The 18959-nt window shown below is 44.3% G+C and overlaps 1 protein-coding gene across 2 annotated transcripts in view; it reads right to left on the bottom strand.

Moving 5' to 3' along the window:
* Positions 1-9127: 9127 nt before the first annotated feature.
* Positions 9128-18959, bottom strand: part of LOC137436938 (transmembrane protein 151B-like) — a 62583-nt gene continuing 52751 nt past the window's right edge. The window contains exons 5-6 of one of the 2 annotated variants that reach the window (XM_068131177.2): positions 11809-12900; positions 9128-11273 (exon numbers count right to left, since the gene is read on the bottom strand). In XM_068131177.2, the coding sequence (XP_067987278.1) occupies positions 11854-12900 (1047 nt within the window). In that variant the 3' untranslated portion in view covers positions 9128-11273; positions 11809-11853. Of the gene's footprint in view, positions 12901-18959 lie in introns of both variants that reach the window. The other variant, XM_078787066.1, reaches the window with a different exon arrangement.

Raw genomic sequence — 18959 nt, 5'->3', positions numbered from 1 at the left:
ACATTTGGTGAATTATAGTAAGATGCACACAGGTACACACGTATGCATCCGAATACCTAACCCTGCTTTTCGCTTCGCGAGCGCAGGATAACTAGAACGACATTCGATAGAGAGCACACCCCCGCCAGGCTGAACAATTTACATTTTGTATCCCAATAATCGTCTGGATCTGGATCCGGACCTGAACCAAAATCGAATCAGCTCGTTCTTGTCACCTACCCAACTCGTCCACCAGGTTTTGTCATAACTCGTCCATAACCTTTTGAGTTATCCTGCTATGTATCGTTTTTAGCCCGATCTCTCAAAGGTGAAGAATCACTAAAAATTATCTGATCTGGATCTTCACCAAAATTGAATAAACCCTTCCATGTGACGCGCCCATCCTGTCCAACAAGTTTCGTCCAAATCCGTCCACAACTTTTTGAGATATCCTGCTATGTATCGTTTTTGGCCCTTTCTCCCAATGATGAAGAATTACTTAAACAATTAAATAATTCTCATATCCGAATCCACATTCAGATCTTCACCAAAATCGAATCGGTTCTTCCTTGTCACACACACAACATGTCCAACAAGTTTCGTCCAAATCCATCCATAACTTTTTGAGATATCCTGCTATGTCTCGTTTTTGGCCGTATCTCCAAATGGTGAAGAATCACTTTAAAAATTAAATAATTCTCATATCCGAATCCACATTCTGATCTTCACCAAAATCGAATCGGTTCTTCCTTGTCACACACACAACATGTCCAACATGTTTCGTCCAAATCCATCCATAACTTTTTGAGTTATCCTGCTATGTATCGTTTTTAGCCCGATCTCTCAAAGGTGAAGAATCACTAAAAATGATCTGATCTGGATCTTCACCAAAATTGAATAAACCCTTCCATGTGACGCGCACATCCTGTCCAACAAGTTTCGTCCGAATCCGTCACCAAAATTGAATAAACCCTTCCATGTGACGCGCACATCCTGTCCAACAAGTTTCGTCCGAATCCGTCAACAACTTTTTGAAATATCCTCTTCACAAACAGACAGACAGGGGTGAAAACATAACCTCCATCCACCTTTGGTGGCGGAGGTAACAAGAAAAAGCAATCAACACTTGTAGACTCTCACCCGGACTTGTTTTGTGTGCATTTATAGTCTTTCTTGATGATTTTATTGATGTACTCACATAATAAGTGTACATGCTGCACTTTATAGAGCTACTTGGTTGAAAAAAGGTAACGTGTACGATTGGCTAACACTCGGTGCCGTTTGTTACCTCCGCCACCAAAGGTGGATGGAGGTTATGTTTTTACCCTTGTCTGTCTGTTTGTGAAGAGGATATCTCAAAAAGTTGCGTACGGATTCGGACGAAACTTGTTTGACCGGTTGTGCGCGTCACACGGAAGAATTTATTCGATTTTGGTGAAGATGTGAATATGGATTCGGATATGAGAATTATTCAATTCTTTAAGTGATTCTTCACCATTGGGAGGTTGGGCCAAAAACGATACATAGCAGGATATCTCAAAAAGTTGTGGACGGATTTGGACGAAACTTGGTGGACCGCTTGGGTGTCTGACAAGGGCGATTTGATTCGATTTTGGTGAAGATCTGAATCGGGATTCGGATATGAGAATTATTTAATTATTTCAGTGATTCTTCACCATTGAGTGATATGGCCAACCAGGCGGAGGTATGCTCTCTACTGAGTACCGTTCTAGTTACATATGTTATCACATTCTGTGTGGACAAAACAGACCCAAATGTAATTGTTACGGATTCGTCACTTCCGTCTTTGTAGTTTTCATCCACTGGAAGCATTTTTAGTTCCATGTACTATTGTACTATTATTGTTATAGTTTAAGTGAAATGGAGATAACTGTCTTCAAAAGGAAAAATTAGTGTTTTAAAAGAAAAACGAAATGGATGGGAGAAACCGGAAGAGAAGAAGAGGAAGTGAAAGCGGAGCAAGTGAGGTCGGGGGGAAAAGCCAAGCTGCTTTGAAATATCGAGTGGACGCTGGCAAACTTGGGTCACGAGCGAAGATTGGTTTTCCCGGGAAAGGGATTACTGTGACAGAGTTGTGATCGCTGTGACAGATAAACCTGCGCGACGGGTTTTGCGGTTGATTCTGAAGTGAATCGTTGTTGGAGAGCAGGTACGCCTCCATTACGGGCCCATCCGCCATTTCGCCTTGCTCCAGCCTTTTCACCTCGCTCCAGCCATTTCACCACGCCCCAGCCATTAGCCTGGTTCGCGGGTGTAATGTGGATTTCGATTGGGAATTCGCGGTTCTCCGTTTGGGAGCCGCTGAACATTCATACCAGCGTCATTGTCTGGTGAACCGAAGGTGGAATTCCCAGTCGCCTTTTGGGTGCACCTTTGCCTGACCGACGTCGGCCCGACACCCTCCCAGGGGCTCTTCGGCAGCGTTGACTGTCAGCCGACCTGGGTTTTGGTCTCGATACGACCTTATTGTGATCACCGGAGCGTGAATCGACTTTGGCCTGGTGCCGGGACAGTGACTTTGGGAATGTTACATTTCGCTCACGTGGAGCACCGTGAGTAGTTATCGAGTAAGAAACTGATGGTACCATCATAGGAATGATATGATATTTGTTGTGCAATTGATTACTATTGTACTTGTGCAAGTGGTTATTTTTGTGTGACATTAATACAATACTTGGTTTTGGTATTGATTGGTTGGTGTGGTGTCACCATTGGTCATTGGCACACATAATAACACATCTTTCTGCCATGACTCCTTTCGGGGCTCGGAGGTACACCGTGACCGGGGTTTGGGGAGGAGCACGTAACAGTAATATGCTCTCCTCTAATGGGGGTAGTAATCTAAATATACAACTAGACAGCATCTCAAAATGAAAAGCCCATCCACATCTGCTTTATATTCGGACTTCTTCTTGTTCTTCCGTTGACAAAAACATTGACGATTTTAGGTGACTTTGACCTTTTGACCCCAAAAGCAATGGGCTTCTGTGACCCAATATGCAAACCCTGCTCAAATTTCAAGAAAATATGATGGAAAATGATTTGGGGAGCTTGACCTTTTGACCTTCTTCACAGAACACAGGATACATTTGATGAATTGGGTCATGTTGGGTCACTGACATATTGACATACCCAAGAAGACTCAAAGCCGTAATCGCTGCAAAAAGCCCTTCAAGGAAGTACTGACTCAGGGGGTTGAATACTTATGCAAATTCGATATTACTGTATCTTATCTTGTAAAAAAAATTCAAAAATTCCACTTTGACATTATGAAATATTACGTGTAGATCAGTGACAAAAAAATCTTAATTTAATCATTTTAAATTCGGGCTGTAACACAACAAAATTCTGAAGACACTGTTTGTTTTTGCGGTAGAATCTGACAGCTCACTTAATGAGATAGTGTTGTCCTTAAGGTCCTTCCAAATTTTACAAACGTCTAGTCTAACTACCTACTTTCTCATTTTCGGAAATGTCCTCTCATAACTTCGAATTATTTATTTCAACAGTACCTCTGCCATTTTTGGACAAATTCGACCAAAAGCTTGGTCATTCTAAATTGGCATGTCATGTTGTGGTGAAGGGAAATCAAAGATGGTTGCCCCCATGAAGATAGTGTCACGAGACTCTGACTGTGACACCTTCCTCCCTGTCTGTGACACTCTGACGCCCTGCGAAACACCACCACCACATAAACTGTTGCCGACACATCAGAGATATTTGTGAGCTTTCTTGCATTAACTTCTCACTTCAGGTTCTGCCACAACATTTCAATTTGGTTAAGATCTGGGCTTTGACTTGGCCATTCCAAACCACAACATCTCTTTTACTTCAGCCATTCTGTTGTGGATTTATTTCTGTGTTTAGGATCGTTATCTTGCTGCAAGACCCACTTTCTGTTAAGCTTCAGCTCACGGACAGATGCTCTACCATTCTCCTGTAGAATTTGCTGATACAATCCAGAATTGACGGTTCTGTCACTGATGGCAAGCCATCCGGGTCTTGAGGTAGCAAAGCAGCCCCAAACCATGATACTCCCACCACCATGCCGCACAGTTGGGATGAGGTTCTTATGTTGAACAGTGTTTCGTGTTCGCCAAACATAACGTTTCTCATTTAAAGGGACACAATCATAAAAACATTTTTGAAGATATATGTTTTAGAGGATGATATCCCTGACCAATTTGCACAAAAACATTTTAAGCTCGGATAATCGTGTTTTCAAATTGGACTAATTTTCACTTCCTTTGTGCAAATGAGCTACTTTAGTCGATTCCGGTAACGTCACAGGGGCACAACTCATTGATGGACGTGTACATCTATGTTTCATCACAAGTTATTCTAGCATTCAAGATGCCGATGTGCCAAGCTTTTAACTGTTCAAATTGTCAATAAATTTGCCCACAGAACTCAGAAGTCTATTTTTTGCATCCCTCACTCACGAAAAGATTATCAACGATCGTGTGCTTTGTGGTTGAAAAACATAGAAACAACCAAATTAAATATCTAAACATATGATCATTCAAAATATCAGGTTGTTTTAGAAGACCACTTCGAGCCATAGGTGGTCATATTGGATCAACAAGCTCACTACTTGGGAAACAAGCCTCGGAAATTTGTGAAACACGATGCTGTACTGACACTTACCGGGAAAGAGTTATGTGTTGATTTATTCAGGTAAGAGTTACCTGAAGCCAGGCCCGTGTGATCCAAGCTCAGAGCTAGCCCTCAAGTAGTTATTTATATTACTAGAATACTAGCAGAGCCTACCTGCCTCTTTACTGATGGACCAAATTAGTTGTCCTGTTTGCCAAAAGTTGCTATTATGGTTCACCGTGTCTGTACTGAGTCCGTAGATCAAGACAACTAGACCAGCATATGAGAATATTTAGTTTATAAAGTTCCCTCAGGTTGATTATTGTCTGGTGGGTCATGGTGTTTGTTTGTCATATACCACGAGGACAGTTTGTATTCACGTAAGATAGCCGATCGATCTTGCAGGAGCGCGCCAGAGATCCTTCACCTTTCACTCTTCCATATAAATGTTATTGTTCTGCACAAATTGGCCCCCAGCACGGCGACAGCCAACGCTTCACTGATGGGTTTCATCAAAAGAAAGAGTTTTTTTTTTGTTTGTTTTTTGTATACAGAGTCGAGGCTCGTGAAAGAGCTAACATTTATCAAACAAACAAATCAAACAAGCAAGCAAACAAAGTATATAAAAAGGGGAGCGGTCGGCAAGATGGGGAGAGAAGGGGAGGAAGCACACAAACACAACATTTGAGAGCAGGGACATCGGGAGATGTGTGGGAGGGAGAGGGCCTGGGGGGAGGCAGGATAGGTATAAAACGCAAGGACACCAAGGACTTCCAGGAAAGAAGTCAAAAGTCACCTCAAACAAGTGGATTTGGGGTGAAATTAGCAGGGGTAGTAAAGATCAAGGTTTTGGATTGGGGAAGATAAGAGATGGTGGTGAACAGCTGTTTTAAAGACCTGGAGGGAGGAGTGGGATTGAAGAGAGTGAGGGAGTTTGTTCCAGAGGCGGGAGAAAAGAGGAATGAAGGAGTGAAGGTGAGCAGAGAGTCTTGATTTTGGCAGTTTAACCATAAGAGGGTTGCAGGCAGATCTTGTGCGACCTGTAGGAATATTTGGGGGACAGAGCCCAGAGAGAGCTGGGGGAGCAAGGCCGGAGAGGAGTCGGTAGAAGACGGAAAGACCACCAACCTGCCTGCGGTGAGTAAGTGAAAGGTGAGTAAGATATTGGCGTTTCCCCCCCACATCCCTCTCTCCCCTCCTTGCCACCCAACTCAACCCCTATCTGGGGCAATTCAATCACCGGGAAGGTAACCTGAGATTTGGGCGAGGGACACTACCAGATTTAGTTGCTTCAGACTGGCCTGTGTGGTTGCTTAGCAACCCATCATGCGATGGAGTTATCTGCGGCCTATCAGCTTTAGGGTCAAAGGTCGGGTCAGAGAAAGGCCACTCATGACCCAGCCTGCAAACCCGTAAAATATTAAGACATTTTATGCCATCTCGACCAATCAAATGTGCCACTCGCTCTCTCAGTGAACCACCTTTAGAGGCCATTTTTCCCCGCAGAGCAGGGGTTGGCCTTTTTCGGGCACCGTGGTCCCCTTTTTGAAGTAATGTTTTATGGCTGGATGCCCTTCCTGCCGCCAACCCTGTTAGTCGCCTCTTGCGACACACAGGGAATTACCAGTGAACTGGTACTCAATTTGCCGACCTCGGAAGGTCGTATGACAGGCTGAGTCAACCCCCCTGGCGTTAATTCAGCGATCGACCGGGATTCAAACCCAGGTTCCTAGGATCCCAAGCCGGCACCCGAACCGCTAAGCCAACACCAGGCAACTCGCTCTCTCAGTGTTGGGGAATATTGAGATTCAGACAAAATTACGGCTCATAGGAAATATAGATCGTGCTCGGGAATGCAAAGCAAGCGTTTAAAAAACCTTGCCATGTCATTTTTCTCATGGGGTAAGTTGTTCTATGAACTCTCTGGAGTCTCGTCTATACTATAAAAGGAGCCGTGCGTGCGTCCGTCCGTGCATGCGTGCGAGTTCCACCCATTGGTTGGACAATTTGCTTGACTCCACCCACAATGTCTAAACTATGGCCGCCAATTTGGAACCCTTTAGAATTATTATTTAGAACACTTTGGAATTGATCCTTTAGAAACATTTATAACTTACTCTTTAGAACCTTCTAGATTCTAGATTCTAGAACTACCCCTTCTCTCAAGCAACGCTTTTACTGCGGAGGTTATGCAGGTCTTTGCTTTTATGAGTGGGAGGAGGGTGAGAGTAAATATGGGACAATTTTGGAAGGGGGGGGGGGGGTTATGAATACTTTCGGTGGGAAAAGGGATGGGGGAAGGGGTTTGAAGGCTTGAGAGTGGGGAGGGAATCAATGCCTTAGGGTTGGGAGGGGAACGGTGAGTATTTGGGGTGGGGGTGGGGGGGGGGGAAAGAGGAGGGGAGCAAAGCTGAAACAGGGTTGGGAAAGGGAGGCTGAGGATTTTTTGTTGAGTTGTCAGAATTGCATGTGCAAGTTTACTCACAGCAAAAATGTGTGAGTGTGTGTGTTTGTGATCGGGCCGTAACTTTTTGCCATTTGAGCTTTTGTCATCAAAAATATTATTTTACGATTTGAGCTCTTTTTGGAAGTGGGGGTGATTACCCTAAGGCTAATGTGGTCGGTCATTCCACCTAAGTTAAGCACAAGTTAAATTTGTACCCCCCAAGCTGTTCAGATCCAGTTCGGGTGATTTAGGCAAAAAAGAGGCGTCTTGCAGTTAAGATTAATCTATTTTTTATCCTCTTCTGGGAACAACCACAAATATCTAATTTTCAACAGAAAGGAACAAGGAAACATCAGTTACCAGGAAAAATCACAACAAAAACCGCAAGCTCACAGATACATTCCATATAAATAGTCGAAACAATCTGGAGCATCCATATTTCTGAATGAATCTTTGTTTAATAAACTTCGATCGTCCGAAATAAAGTGTTCAATTTCGGTGCTGGTCATCATTGATTGAATTTTGAATTGTACAGCGGAGGCAAGGGGTGTGTTGTGCGGCAAGAGCTTGGTGAGGATGATGGGAGCAGGCCTCTGCTTCACCTCAAAGTCAAAAGTCAGAGAGAGGCCTTCTCTATTGTTGAGAAACAGATTCTACAGAAAAAAATTATTTTCACAAGCACAAAATGGCTGCTAGTTTAAAAAAAAAAGATTTATTTTAAGGGTCCGGATTAATCCCACCTTATTGTGTGGTCATTCCTGGAGTCAATTTGGCCCCAGCGTTTCACGAACCGGCTGGCCAGGCCTGACGCTCGACTTCAGCTGGTTATGGCGGTAATTTGGAATTTGTGGCAAGGTGCCAGGAATAACTCATGCTGCTCATGAAAGATCTCGTCATGTCTTTAAGGTTCACCAGCTAATGCCAGCAGATGGGACAGCCAGCTAAACATGCGTCGGTTCCCTTTTTGACGCAACGCCCTGCATGCGATGGAAGCACCAAATCCAACAGTTTATTGTGCACCAATCTTTGGTATGACTTAGCCAGGATTCGAACCATCGACCTCCAAGACTCGGAATTGACTCCTCTAACCATTACACGACTGAATCTGATCAATCATCGGTGTCTTCCCCTCAAAAATTAGCTAGCCTGGCATCTAAACCCATAAACAACTACAAGAGCACTCAGTAGAGAGCATACCTCCACCTGGTTGGCCATATCGCTCAATGGTGAAGAATCACTGAAAAAATTCGACTAGCTGGATCCGGATCCGGATCTTCACCAAAATTGAAACGATTCTACCTTGTCAAACACACAACGGATCCAACAAGTTTTGTCCAAATCCATCCATAACTTTTTGAGATATCCTGCTATGTATCGTTTTTGGCCGTATCTCCCAATGGTGAAGAATCACTTAAAAAAAAAAAAAAATTCTCATATCCGAATCCGTATTCAGATCTTCACCAAAATCGAATCGAATCGTCCTTGTCAGACACCCAACCAGTCCACCAAGTTTCGTCCAAATCCGTCCACAACCTTTTGGGATATCGTGCGATGTATAGTTTTTGGCCCGATCTCCCAATGGTGAAGAATCACTTAATAAATTAAATAATTCTCATATCCGAATCCATATTCAGATCTTCACCAAAATCGACTCGAATCCTCCTTGTCAGACACCCAACCTGTCCACCAAGTTTCGTCCAAATCCGTTCATAACTTTTTGGGATATCCTGCTATGTATCGTTTTTGGCCCTATCTCCCAATGGTGAAGAATCACTTTAAAAAATTGGTAGCCGGATCCGAATCCACATCGTCACCAAAATCAAATCATTTCGTCCTTGTCACATACGCTATATGCCTGCCAAATTTCGTTCGAATCCATCCACAACTTTTTGAGATATTTTGTTCACGGACAAACAGACAGACAAACAGACAGGGGTGAAAATATAACCTCAATCCACCTTTGGTGGCGCAGGTAACAAAGATTGCATGGCTACTATCCAATGCCTGTTGCTCGTGTGTTCTTTCAGTTCATCTGTGAGTCCTCCAGACCTTTCTTACAGAAAAAAAGAGTTTATAAAGCAATGAAAAAGTCCACTCCAGCTGGGAGAACATTTATTGCCCAGATCCAGAAAATGGCGCAGAATCATATACAGTGTTAGATGTTCTTGAACCATTGCATGCTTTTGCATATTGCCTTTTGTCAAAAACATACGAGGAACTTAAATAAGTGTCGTAGATTTTATTAAAAGGTAAACAGAATAACTATCGTTTAAGAGCAAGGCCCACGCAGCGCATGCATACGATTGCATTTGGGGGAGACACAGTCCATGCTTGGTCCCCGACACCTGTTTGCATGAACAATTGGTACCTTTTTTATTGTGTGTATTTTTATTTAAAACAAACTAGTAAAGGTGGGTTTTGAACAATTGAAGGGGCTTTAACATACAGAAAGGACAGAATCTATTTTCCTGTCGCTGAAAAATAATTTCCCACTTGGATTGGTGAGCCCAAGGAAGTTAATACTTCCGCCATTTTTGGGGCCTTGTTCGATCTCGCGCATCAACAAATGGCAGCATTTGATTTGGCTGTTTTTTTTTTGTTTTTTTTTAAGGAATGTCACCAGCAGGAAAATCCTAGTAATCCAAGGACAAATCGGTGGTCTTATTTGATCGTGTGATATTTGGAGAGGATATTTGTCAGATTGTCGCCAAAATAAGTCTGCCCGTTGACCGGACAACCAAACGAGTTGAGAATACTAAATAACACGGTACATGTCACAAAGAGTCGTTGCCATTTGCATAGTGACCATTTACTACAACTGGTCGATTAAATTCAGCTGAGGTTAGTTCAACGGTACCATGCAAAAGGTTTGCCATCATCAAGGGACGATTCACCTACGTCGAGTGATACATCCGGTAGGTATAACGACAAGCATCCACCGGTTGTCTATTTACATACAGGAAGTGGGGCTTGTACAGACAATTAGATAGTGGACAATATAAAATAGGATTTGCTTTGCAAAGAGCCGTGGCCAGAACCTGGAGCGATACCGTGTACCTACATCCCTGTATAACCTTGAATGGAGTACCAAGATCAGTTTTCAACTTCATGTGGCAACAACTCCTCCATTTGCATGGAGGCCAATTATAACCTCTATTTGTCATCACTGGCTTTAGATTTTCAACACAAGTCAAACATACACAAAAGTGTAACATTTGAACCTCGCAATGGCAAAATGTTACACAAATAAGAAAAATGTCATCGATACACTGCAAAAAGACATCGCCGCATGAAAGCTCAAGCTTACTTCATCTTTTTATATCTCTAAAATTGTCATAAATAAACAGCACACGCCCTGCAATGAAATCAGGAACTTGTGGCAGAATATAGTAAAAATGTGGCAATGAACAAAATCTTTAAAAACAAAATCTGAGTGAAGATAGTCAAGTCCCCGTGAGACCATATTGAGCAAATTTATTCTCTTTGCACATCTACCTGCCAATTCAGCCCATGGCTGCGGCTCTCATGGTACCTGGCTTTGGCAGCGGATACACATCTGAAGCATATAGTCGAGATGGTTAGTCTTGCATGGACAGGGAACTTTGATGTACTGTGTTTGACACGAGCGATGAACCCCCATCCTGACGTAGAGTTAGTGGACCAGTCTTACTTGGCCAAAGCAGTCTGTTGAAGACATTTTGAGGAGTCGGTGTCATTTGACAGTTTCCCTGTAGATTATTACAAGATGTAACTATTGGTAGTAACTCAGGAATTTTTTTCAAATTCAGGTATAACAACAGTACTGTACATACATTTGTCAATAATGCACTTGCCAGAAGGTACATTCGAGATAGCGTGCCACTTATATATTATGTATGAGGACCAGGGGTTAAGAAAAAGAAATTAAGAAAATAGAAATTGAGGAGAAAGTTAGCGTCAGCACTAGGGTTAGGGAAGAGATGGGTGTGGGGCTTATGGGGGAAATTAAAATTCCACCATTTTTCAAATGTAACCCTATATCAATCGATTCACGGGCACGTTATGCTTTCAAAGCGATGGTTCTGCCAACATACATACCATGCGGAGAAATGCATCGGGCACTACGCCAATGCTCTCTGGGTTGAGGTCAGGAAGTGAACCTGCCATCACCAAATGACACTACATGGAATCAACCACTTGAGGCAATCCATAACCCACGAACAATATCCAGATGGCCTCAAATCGTAAAATCCTGCCGTAGATATTACATCATTGTTTTATCCCAGTGCAACACGATTTCGTTAAACGCGCATCGAGATTAAGGATCATTCCGACTCCAGAACATTTGGAATATACAAAAGTCCCGAAACTAGCAGATTTCAAACGAAGCAGTGGGCAAAGACCAATGCCCCTCAATGGAACTCAAATAAAAAAATAGAAGTAAAGAAAAAAAACCGAAGAAAAATTAACGTTTTTAAACTTAAAAAGTAGTTTAAGGGGCAGAATAATCTTTTTTTTTTTTTTAAAGAGTAAAAAGTAACAAAAAAAAAAAAAACTAAATACATATTTTTATATAATTATATGCAAACATTATTAAATTACATGACAATTCAGTTTTAATAAAAATCCCAATATGGTTCAGTAGTGAAAAAGCAAATAATCCGGAACATAGGCTGGCATATGGTCACAAAAAACAATGGCTTGAAACAGCCAATAATATAATTTTTTTGTTGACAACACTCCAATAAATGTCTTTTCCAGTGGTCCTTTTTCAGGGATAGTTGGACCTCAGCTCCTGCGGTGCATTGTCATTCAACCACCAAATCAAGATCCTATAGAACGGTTTCCATACTGTGACCACAGCTGTTGGAAGTCGGGCCCAGATCGCCACCAGGGCAGCCCTCGGCCCGGTGCACGATAAGCACGGGAAAGTATAGGGCGTCGCAATAGGCCGGTGGTGGGTCCTCGTGTAACGCCATGTGATGCGAGACACAGCGAGAATGCTCACGGCTGCTGCAACTGCAGCGACGACGAGCTGCGCCCGGAGCGAGGCCACCACTGGCATCGGCCACCCGTCCACCACTTCCGCAAAGGCCCGTGCGCCATGAACCGTAGAGGCGCGCCAGCGAGAAGCGACTCGTGGCTGGCGAAACGCAAGCCGTGCCCAGGCCACCGATACCGCTTCCTGTCCCCCTAGAGAAGATGGATAAGCTGCTCCGAGCACGATGGCACCGTGCACAAGGATGGACACGTTGTTCGCCACCACCCGCCGCTCCTCCGGCAATGCCGGAAGTCCCTATACTCATCAGTACGGCCTCCGAATAACTAGGTACAAGTTGCCGGTTGGAGCGGATTCGCCACTCCAGCTCAATGCTGTCGATTGTACTCACACGGGGAATGCGTCGACAGGGTGCCGGTTCGTCCGATGGCGTCATCCCAGCTACATATTCCAAGCCGAAGAGTTTCTCGACGTGGTAATGGACATAGGCCGTGCGGAATTCTATGAGTACCCGCAGTGGCCAAGACAACATTGCAACTGCCACGACCCAGAATACATGTCGTGATACATACCAGGGTGGACGTGCAGGATTGGCAAAAGCAACGATGCATTCTTTAAAATCAACGTTTTTTAGATGCATTCCCTCACGTGCTTCCATGTAATCATCAAGGCCTTCGTTTTCTGTGAAGAAGCGTGCACGCTGAGACAGGTATGCGTTCTCTGACTCCACATTGGCAAAACTGAAGCACTTAGTGAAGCGAAGTTTGGTGACTGGATGCTGCTCAAGCTCCAGCAGTCCTTTAGAAATGTCTTTGACACCACAGAGAGAGTAGTCAAATTCAGCCTCAGCCACACGTGTGTTCACACGCTCGTAGTATACCTGAAATGAAAGAGTGGTCACTTGGGTCACCAGTGCAACACACACACACGCGCACACACACACACACACACACACACACACACACACACACACACACACACACACCCTTCAAATCACTACTTTGTAAAAGTTACACAAATTTTGGGATCAAAGCACTTTCCTAACTTTTGGGAAAAGCACCAAATACCACCTGTATTGAACAAGGTACAAGAAAAGCAATGCATGTTTCTGGTAGCAGCCGAGCTAACACAACACCGTTGGGCCAACGTTGGAAAATAAACGTCGAAATTGCAACCAATAGTTAACATCAGGCCAACGTTGGAAAATAGACGTCGCAATCGCAACCAATAGGCAACGTTAGGCCAACGTTGGAAAATAGACGTCGCAATCGCAACCAATAGTTAACGTCAGGCCAACGTTGGAAAATAGACGTCGCAATCGCAACCAATAGGCAACGTTAGGCCAACGTTGGAAAATAGACGTCGCAATCGCAACCAATAGTTAACCTCAGGCCAACGTTGGAAAATAGACGTCGCAATCGCAACCAATAGTTAACATCAGGCCAACGTTGGAAAATAGACGTCGCAATCGCAACCAATCGTTAACCTCAGGCCAACGTTGGAAAATAGACGTCGCAATCGCAACCAATAGTTAACGTCAGGCCAACGTTGGAAAATAGACGTCGCAATCGCAACCAATAGGCAACGTTAGGCCAACGTTGGAAAATAGACGTCGCAATCGCAACCAATAGTTAACCTCAGGCCAACGTTGGAAAATAGACGTCGCAATCGCAACCAATAGTTAACCTCAGGCCAACGTTGGAAAATAGACGTCGCAATCGCAACCAATAGTTAACATCAGGCCAACGTTGGAAAATAGACGTCGCAATCGCAACCAATCGTTAACCTCAGGCCAACGTTGGAAAATAGACGTCGCAATCGCAACCAATAGTTAACTTCAGGCCAACGTTGGAAAATAGACGTCGCAATCGCAACCAATAGTTAACATCAGGCCAACGTTGGAAAATAGACGTCGCAATCGCAACCAATCGTTAACCTCAGGCCAACGTTGGAAAATAGACGTCGCAATCGCAACCAATAGTTAACGTCAGGCCAACGTTGGAAAATAGACGTCGCAATCGCAACCAATAGGCAACGTTAGGCCAACGTTGGAAAATAGACGTCGCAATCGCAACCAAAAGTTAACCTCAGGCCAACGTTGGAAAATAGACGTCGCAATCGCAACCAATAGTTAACCTCAGGCCAACGTTGGAAAATAGACGTCGCAATCGCAACCAATAGTTAACATCAGGCCAACGTTGGAAAATAGACGTCGCAATCGCAACCAATCGTTAACCTCAGGCCAACGTTGGAAAATAGACGTCGCAATCGCAACCAATAGTTAACTTCAGGCCAACGTTGGAAAATAGACGTCGCAATCGCAACCAATAGTTAACATCAGGCCAACGTTGGAAAATAGACGTCGCAATCGCAACCAATAGTTAACCTCAGGCCAACGTTGGAAAATAGACGTCGCAATCGCAACCAATAGTCAACGTTACGCCAACGTTGGAAAATAGACGACGCAATCGCAACCAATAGTCAACGTTAGGCCAACGTTGGAAAATAGACGTCGCAATCGCAACCAATAGTTAACGTCAGGCCAACGTTGGAAAATAGACGTCGCAATCGCAACCAATAGTTAACCTCAGGCCAACGTTGGAAAATAGACGTCACAATCGCAACCAATAGTTAACGTCAGGCCAACGTTGGAAAATAGACGTCGCAATCGCAACCAATAGTTAACGTCAGGCCAACGTTGGAAAATAGACGTCGCAATCGCAACCAATAGTTAACGTCAGGCCAACGTTGGAAAATAGACGTCGCAATCGCAACCAATAGGCAACGTTAGGCCAACGTTGGAAAATAGACGTCGCAATCGCAACCAATAGTTAACGTTAGGCCAACGTTGGAAAATAGACGTCGCAATCGCAACCAATAGGCAACGTTAGGCCAACGTTGGAAAATAGACGTCGCAATCGCAACCAATAGTTAATGTTAGGCCAACGTTGGAAAATAGACGTCGCAATCGCAACCAATAGTCAACGTTAGGCCAACGTTGGAAAATAGACGTCGCAATCGCAACCAATAGTCAACGTTAGGCCAACGTTGGAAAATAGACGTCGCAATCGCAACCAATAGTTAACATCAGGCCAACGTTGGAAAATAGACGTCGCAATCGCAACCAATAGTTAACCTCAGGCCAACGTTGGAAAATAGACGTCGCAATCGCAACCAATAGTTAACGTCAGGCCAACGTTGGAAAATAGACGTCGCAATCGCAACCAATAGTTAATGTTAGGCCAACGTTGGAAAATAGACGTCGCAATCGCAACCAATAGTCAACGTTAGGCCAACGTTGGAAAATAGACGTCGCAATCGCAACCAATAGTCAACGTTAGGCCAACGTTGGAAAATAGACGTCGCAATCGCAACCAATAGTTAACCTCAGGCCAACGTTGGAAAATAGACGTCGCAATCGCAACCAATAGTTAACGTTAGGCCAACGTTGGAAAATAGACGTCGCAATCGCAACCAATAGGCAACGTTAGGCCAACGTTGGAAAATAGACGTCGCAATCGCAACCAATAGGCAACGTTGGGCCAACGTTGGAAAATAGACGTCGCAATCGCAACCAATAGTTAACATCAGGCCAACGTTGGAAAATAGACGTCGCAATCGCAACCAATAGTTAACATCAGGCCAACGTTGGAAAATAGACGTCGCAATCGCAACCAATAGTTAACTTCAGGCCAACGTTGGAAAATAGACGTCGCAATCGCAACCAATAGTTAACATCAGGCCAACGTTGGAAAATAGACGTCGCAATCGCAACCAATAGTTAACCTCAGGCCAACGTTGGAAAATAGACGTCGCAATCGCAACCAATCGTTAACCTCAGGCCAACGTTGGAAAATAGACGTCGCAATCGCAACCAATAGTTAACCTCAGGCCAACGTTGGAAAATAGACGTCGCAATCGCAACCAATAGTTAACATCAGGCCAACGTTGGAAAATAGACGTCGCAATCGCAACCAATCGTTAACCTCAGGCCAACGTTGGAAAATAGACGTCGCAATCGCAACCAATAGTTAACCTCAGGCCAACGTTGGAAAATAGACGTCGCAATCGCAACCAATAGTCAACGTTAGGCCAACGTTGGAAAATAGACGTCGCAATCGCAACCAATAGGCAACGTTAGGCCAACGTTGGAAAATAGACGTCGCAATCGCAACCAATAGTCAACGTTAGGCCAACGTTGGAAGATAGACGTCGCAATCGCAACCAATAGTTAACGTCAGGCCAACGTTGGAAAATAGACGTCGCAATCGCAACCAAGAGTTAACCTCAGGCCAACGTTGGAAAATAGACGTCGCAATCGCAACCAATAGTTAACGTCAGGCCAACGTTGGAAAATAGACGTCGCAATCGCAACCAATAGTTAACATCAGGCCAACGTTGGAAAATAGACGTCGCAATCGCAACCAATCGTTAACCTCAGGCCAACGTTGGAAAATAGACGTCGCAATCGCAACCAATAGTTAACCTCAGGCCAACGTTGGAAAATAGACGTCGCAATCGCAACCAATAGTCAACGTTAGGCCAACGTTGGAAAATAGACGTCGCAATCGCAACCAATAGTCAACGTTAGGCCAACGTTGGAAAATAGACGTCGCAATCGCAACCAATAGTTAACGTCAGGCCAACGTTGGAAAATAGACGTCGCAATCGCAACCAATAGTTAACCTCAGGCCAACGTTGGAAAATAGACGTCGCAATCGCAACCAATAGTTAACGTCAGGCCAACGTTGGAAAATAGACGTCGCAATCGCAACCAATAGTTAACGTCAGGCCAACGTTGGAAAATAGACGTCGCAATCGCAACCAATAGTTAACGTCAGGCCAACGTTGGAAAATAGACGTCGCAATCGCAACCAATAGGCAACGTTAGGCCAACGTTGGAAAATAGACGTCGCAATCGCAACCAATAGTTAACGTGAGGCCAACGTTGGAAAATAGACGTCGCAATCGCAACCAATAGGCAACGTTGGGCCAACGTTGGAAAATAGACGTCGCAATCGCAACCAATAGTTAACATCAGGCCAACGTTGGAAAATAGACGTCGCAATCGCAACCAATAGTTAACGTTAGGCCAACGTTGGAAAATAGACGTCGCAATCGCAACCAATAGTCAACGTTAGGCCAACGTTGGAAAATAGACGTCGCAATCGCAACCAATAGTCAACGTTAGGCCAACGTTGGAAAATAGACGTCGCAATCGCAACCAATAGTTAACCTCAGGCCAACGTTGGAAAATAGACGTCGCAATCGCAACCAATAGTTAACGTTAGGCCAACGTTGGAAAATAGACGTCGCAATCGCAACCAATAGGCAACGTTAGGCCAACGTTGGAAAATAGACGTCGCAATCGCAACCAATAGGCAACGTTGGGCCAACGTTGGAAAATAGACGTCGCAATCGCAACCAATAGTTAACATAAGGCCAACGTTGGAAAATAGACGTCGCAATCGCAACCAATAGTTAACATCAGGCCAACGTTGGAAAATAGACGTCGCAATCGCAACCAATAGTTAACTTCAGGCCAACGTTGGAAAATAGACGTCGCAATCGCAACCAATAGTTAACATCAGGCCAACGTTGGAAAATAGACGTCGCAATCGCAACCAATAGTTAACCTCAGGCCAACGTTGGAAAATAGACGTCGCAATCGCAACCAATCGTTAACCTCAGGCCAACGTTGGAAAATAGACGTCGCAATCGCAACCAATAGTTAACCTCAGGCCAACGTTGGAAAATAGACGTCGCAATCGCAACCAATAGTTAACATCAGGCCAACGTTGGAAAATAGACGTCGCAATCGCAACCAATCGTTAACCTCAGGCCAACGTTGGAAAATAGACGTCGCAATCGCAACCAATAGTTAACCTCAGGCCAACGTTGGAAAATAGACGTCGCAATCGCAACCAATAGTCAACGTTAGGCCAACGTTGGAAAATAGACGTCGCAATCGCAACCAATAGGCAACGTTAGGCCAACGTTGGAAAATAGACGTCGCAATCGCAACCAATAGTCAACGTTAGGCCAACGTTGGAAAATAGACGTCGCAATCGCAACCAATAGTTAACGTCAGGCCAACGTTGGAAAATAGACGTCGCAATCGCAACCAAGAGTTAACCTCAGGCCAACGTTGGAAAATGGACGTCGCAATCGCAACCAATAGTTAACGTCAGGCCAACGTTGGAAAATAGACGTCGCAATCGCAACCAATAGTTAACATCAGGCCAACGTTGGAAAATAGACGTCGCAATCGCAACCAATCGTTAACCTCAGGCCAACGTTGGAAAATAGACGTCGCAATCGCAACCAATAGTTAACCTCAGGCCAACGTTGGAAAATAGACGTCGCAATCGCAACCAATAGTCAACGTTAGGCCAACGTTGGAAAATAGACGTCGCAATCGCAACCAATAGTCAACGTTAGGCCAACGTTGGAAAATAGACGTCGCAATCGCAACCAATAGTTAACGTCAGGCCAACGTTGGAAAATAGACGTCGCAATCGCAACCAATAGTTAACCTCAGGCCAACGTTGGAAAATAGACGTCGCAATCGCAACCAATAGTTAACGTCAGGCCAACGTTGGAAAATAGACGTCGCAATCGCAACCAATAGTTAACGTCAGGCCAACGTTGGAAAATAGACGTCGCAATCGCAACCAATAGTTAACGTCAGGCCAACGTTGGAAAATAGACGTCGCAATCGCAACCAATAGGCAACGTTAGGCCAACGTTGGAAAATAGACGTCGCAATCGCAACCAATAGTTAACGTTAGGCCAACGTTGGAAAATAGACGTCGCAATCGCAACCAATAGGCAACGTTGGGCCAACGTTGGAAAATAGACGTCGCAATCGCAACCAATAGTTAACATCAGGCCAACGTTGGAAAATAGACGTCGCAATCGCAACCAATAGTTAACGTT

Source organism: Myxine glutinosa, chromosome 11, assembly GCF_964187855.1.
Source record: "Myxine glutinosa chromosome 11, kmMyxGlut1.1, whole genome shotgun sequence".
Taxonomy (NCBI): domain Eukaryota; kingdom Metazoa; phylum Chordata; class Myxini; order Myxiniformes; family Myxinidae; genus Myxine; species Myxine glutinosa.
Note: the sequence above shows the minus strand (reverse complement) of the source record. Positions and strands in the feature narration are given on the sequence as shown.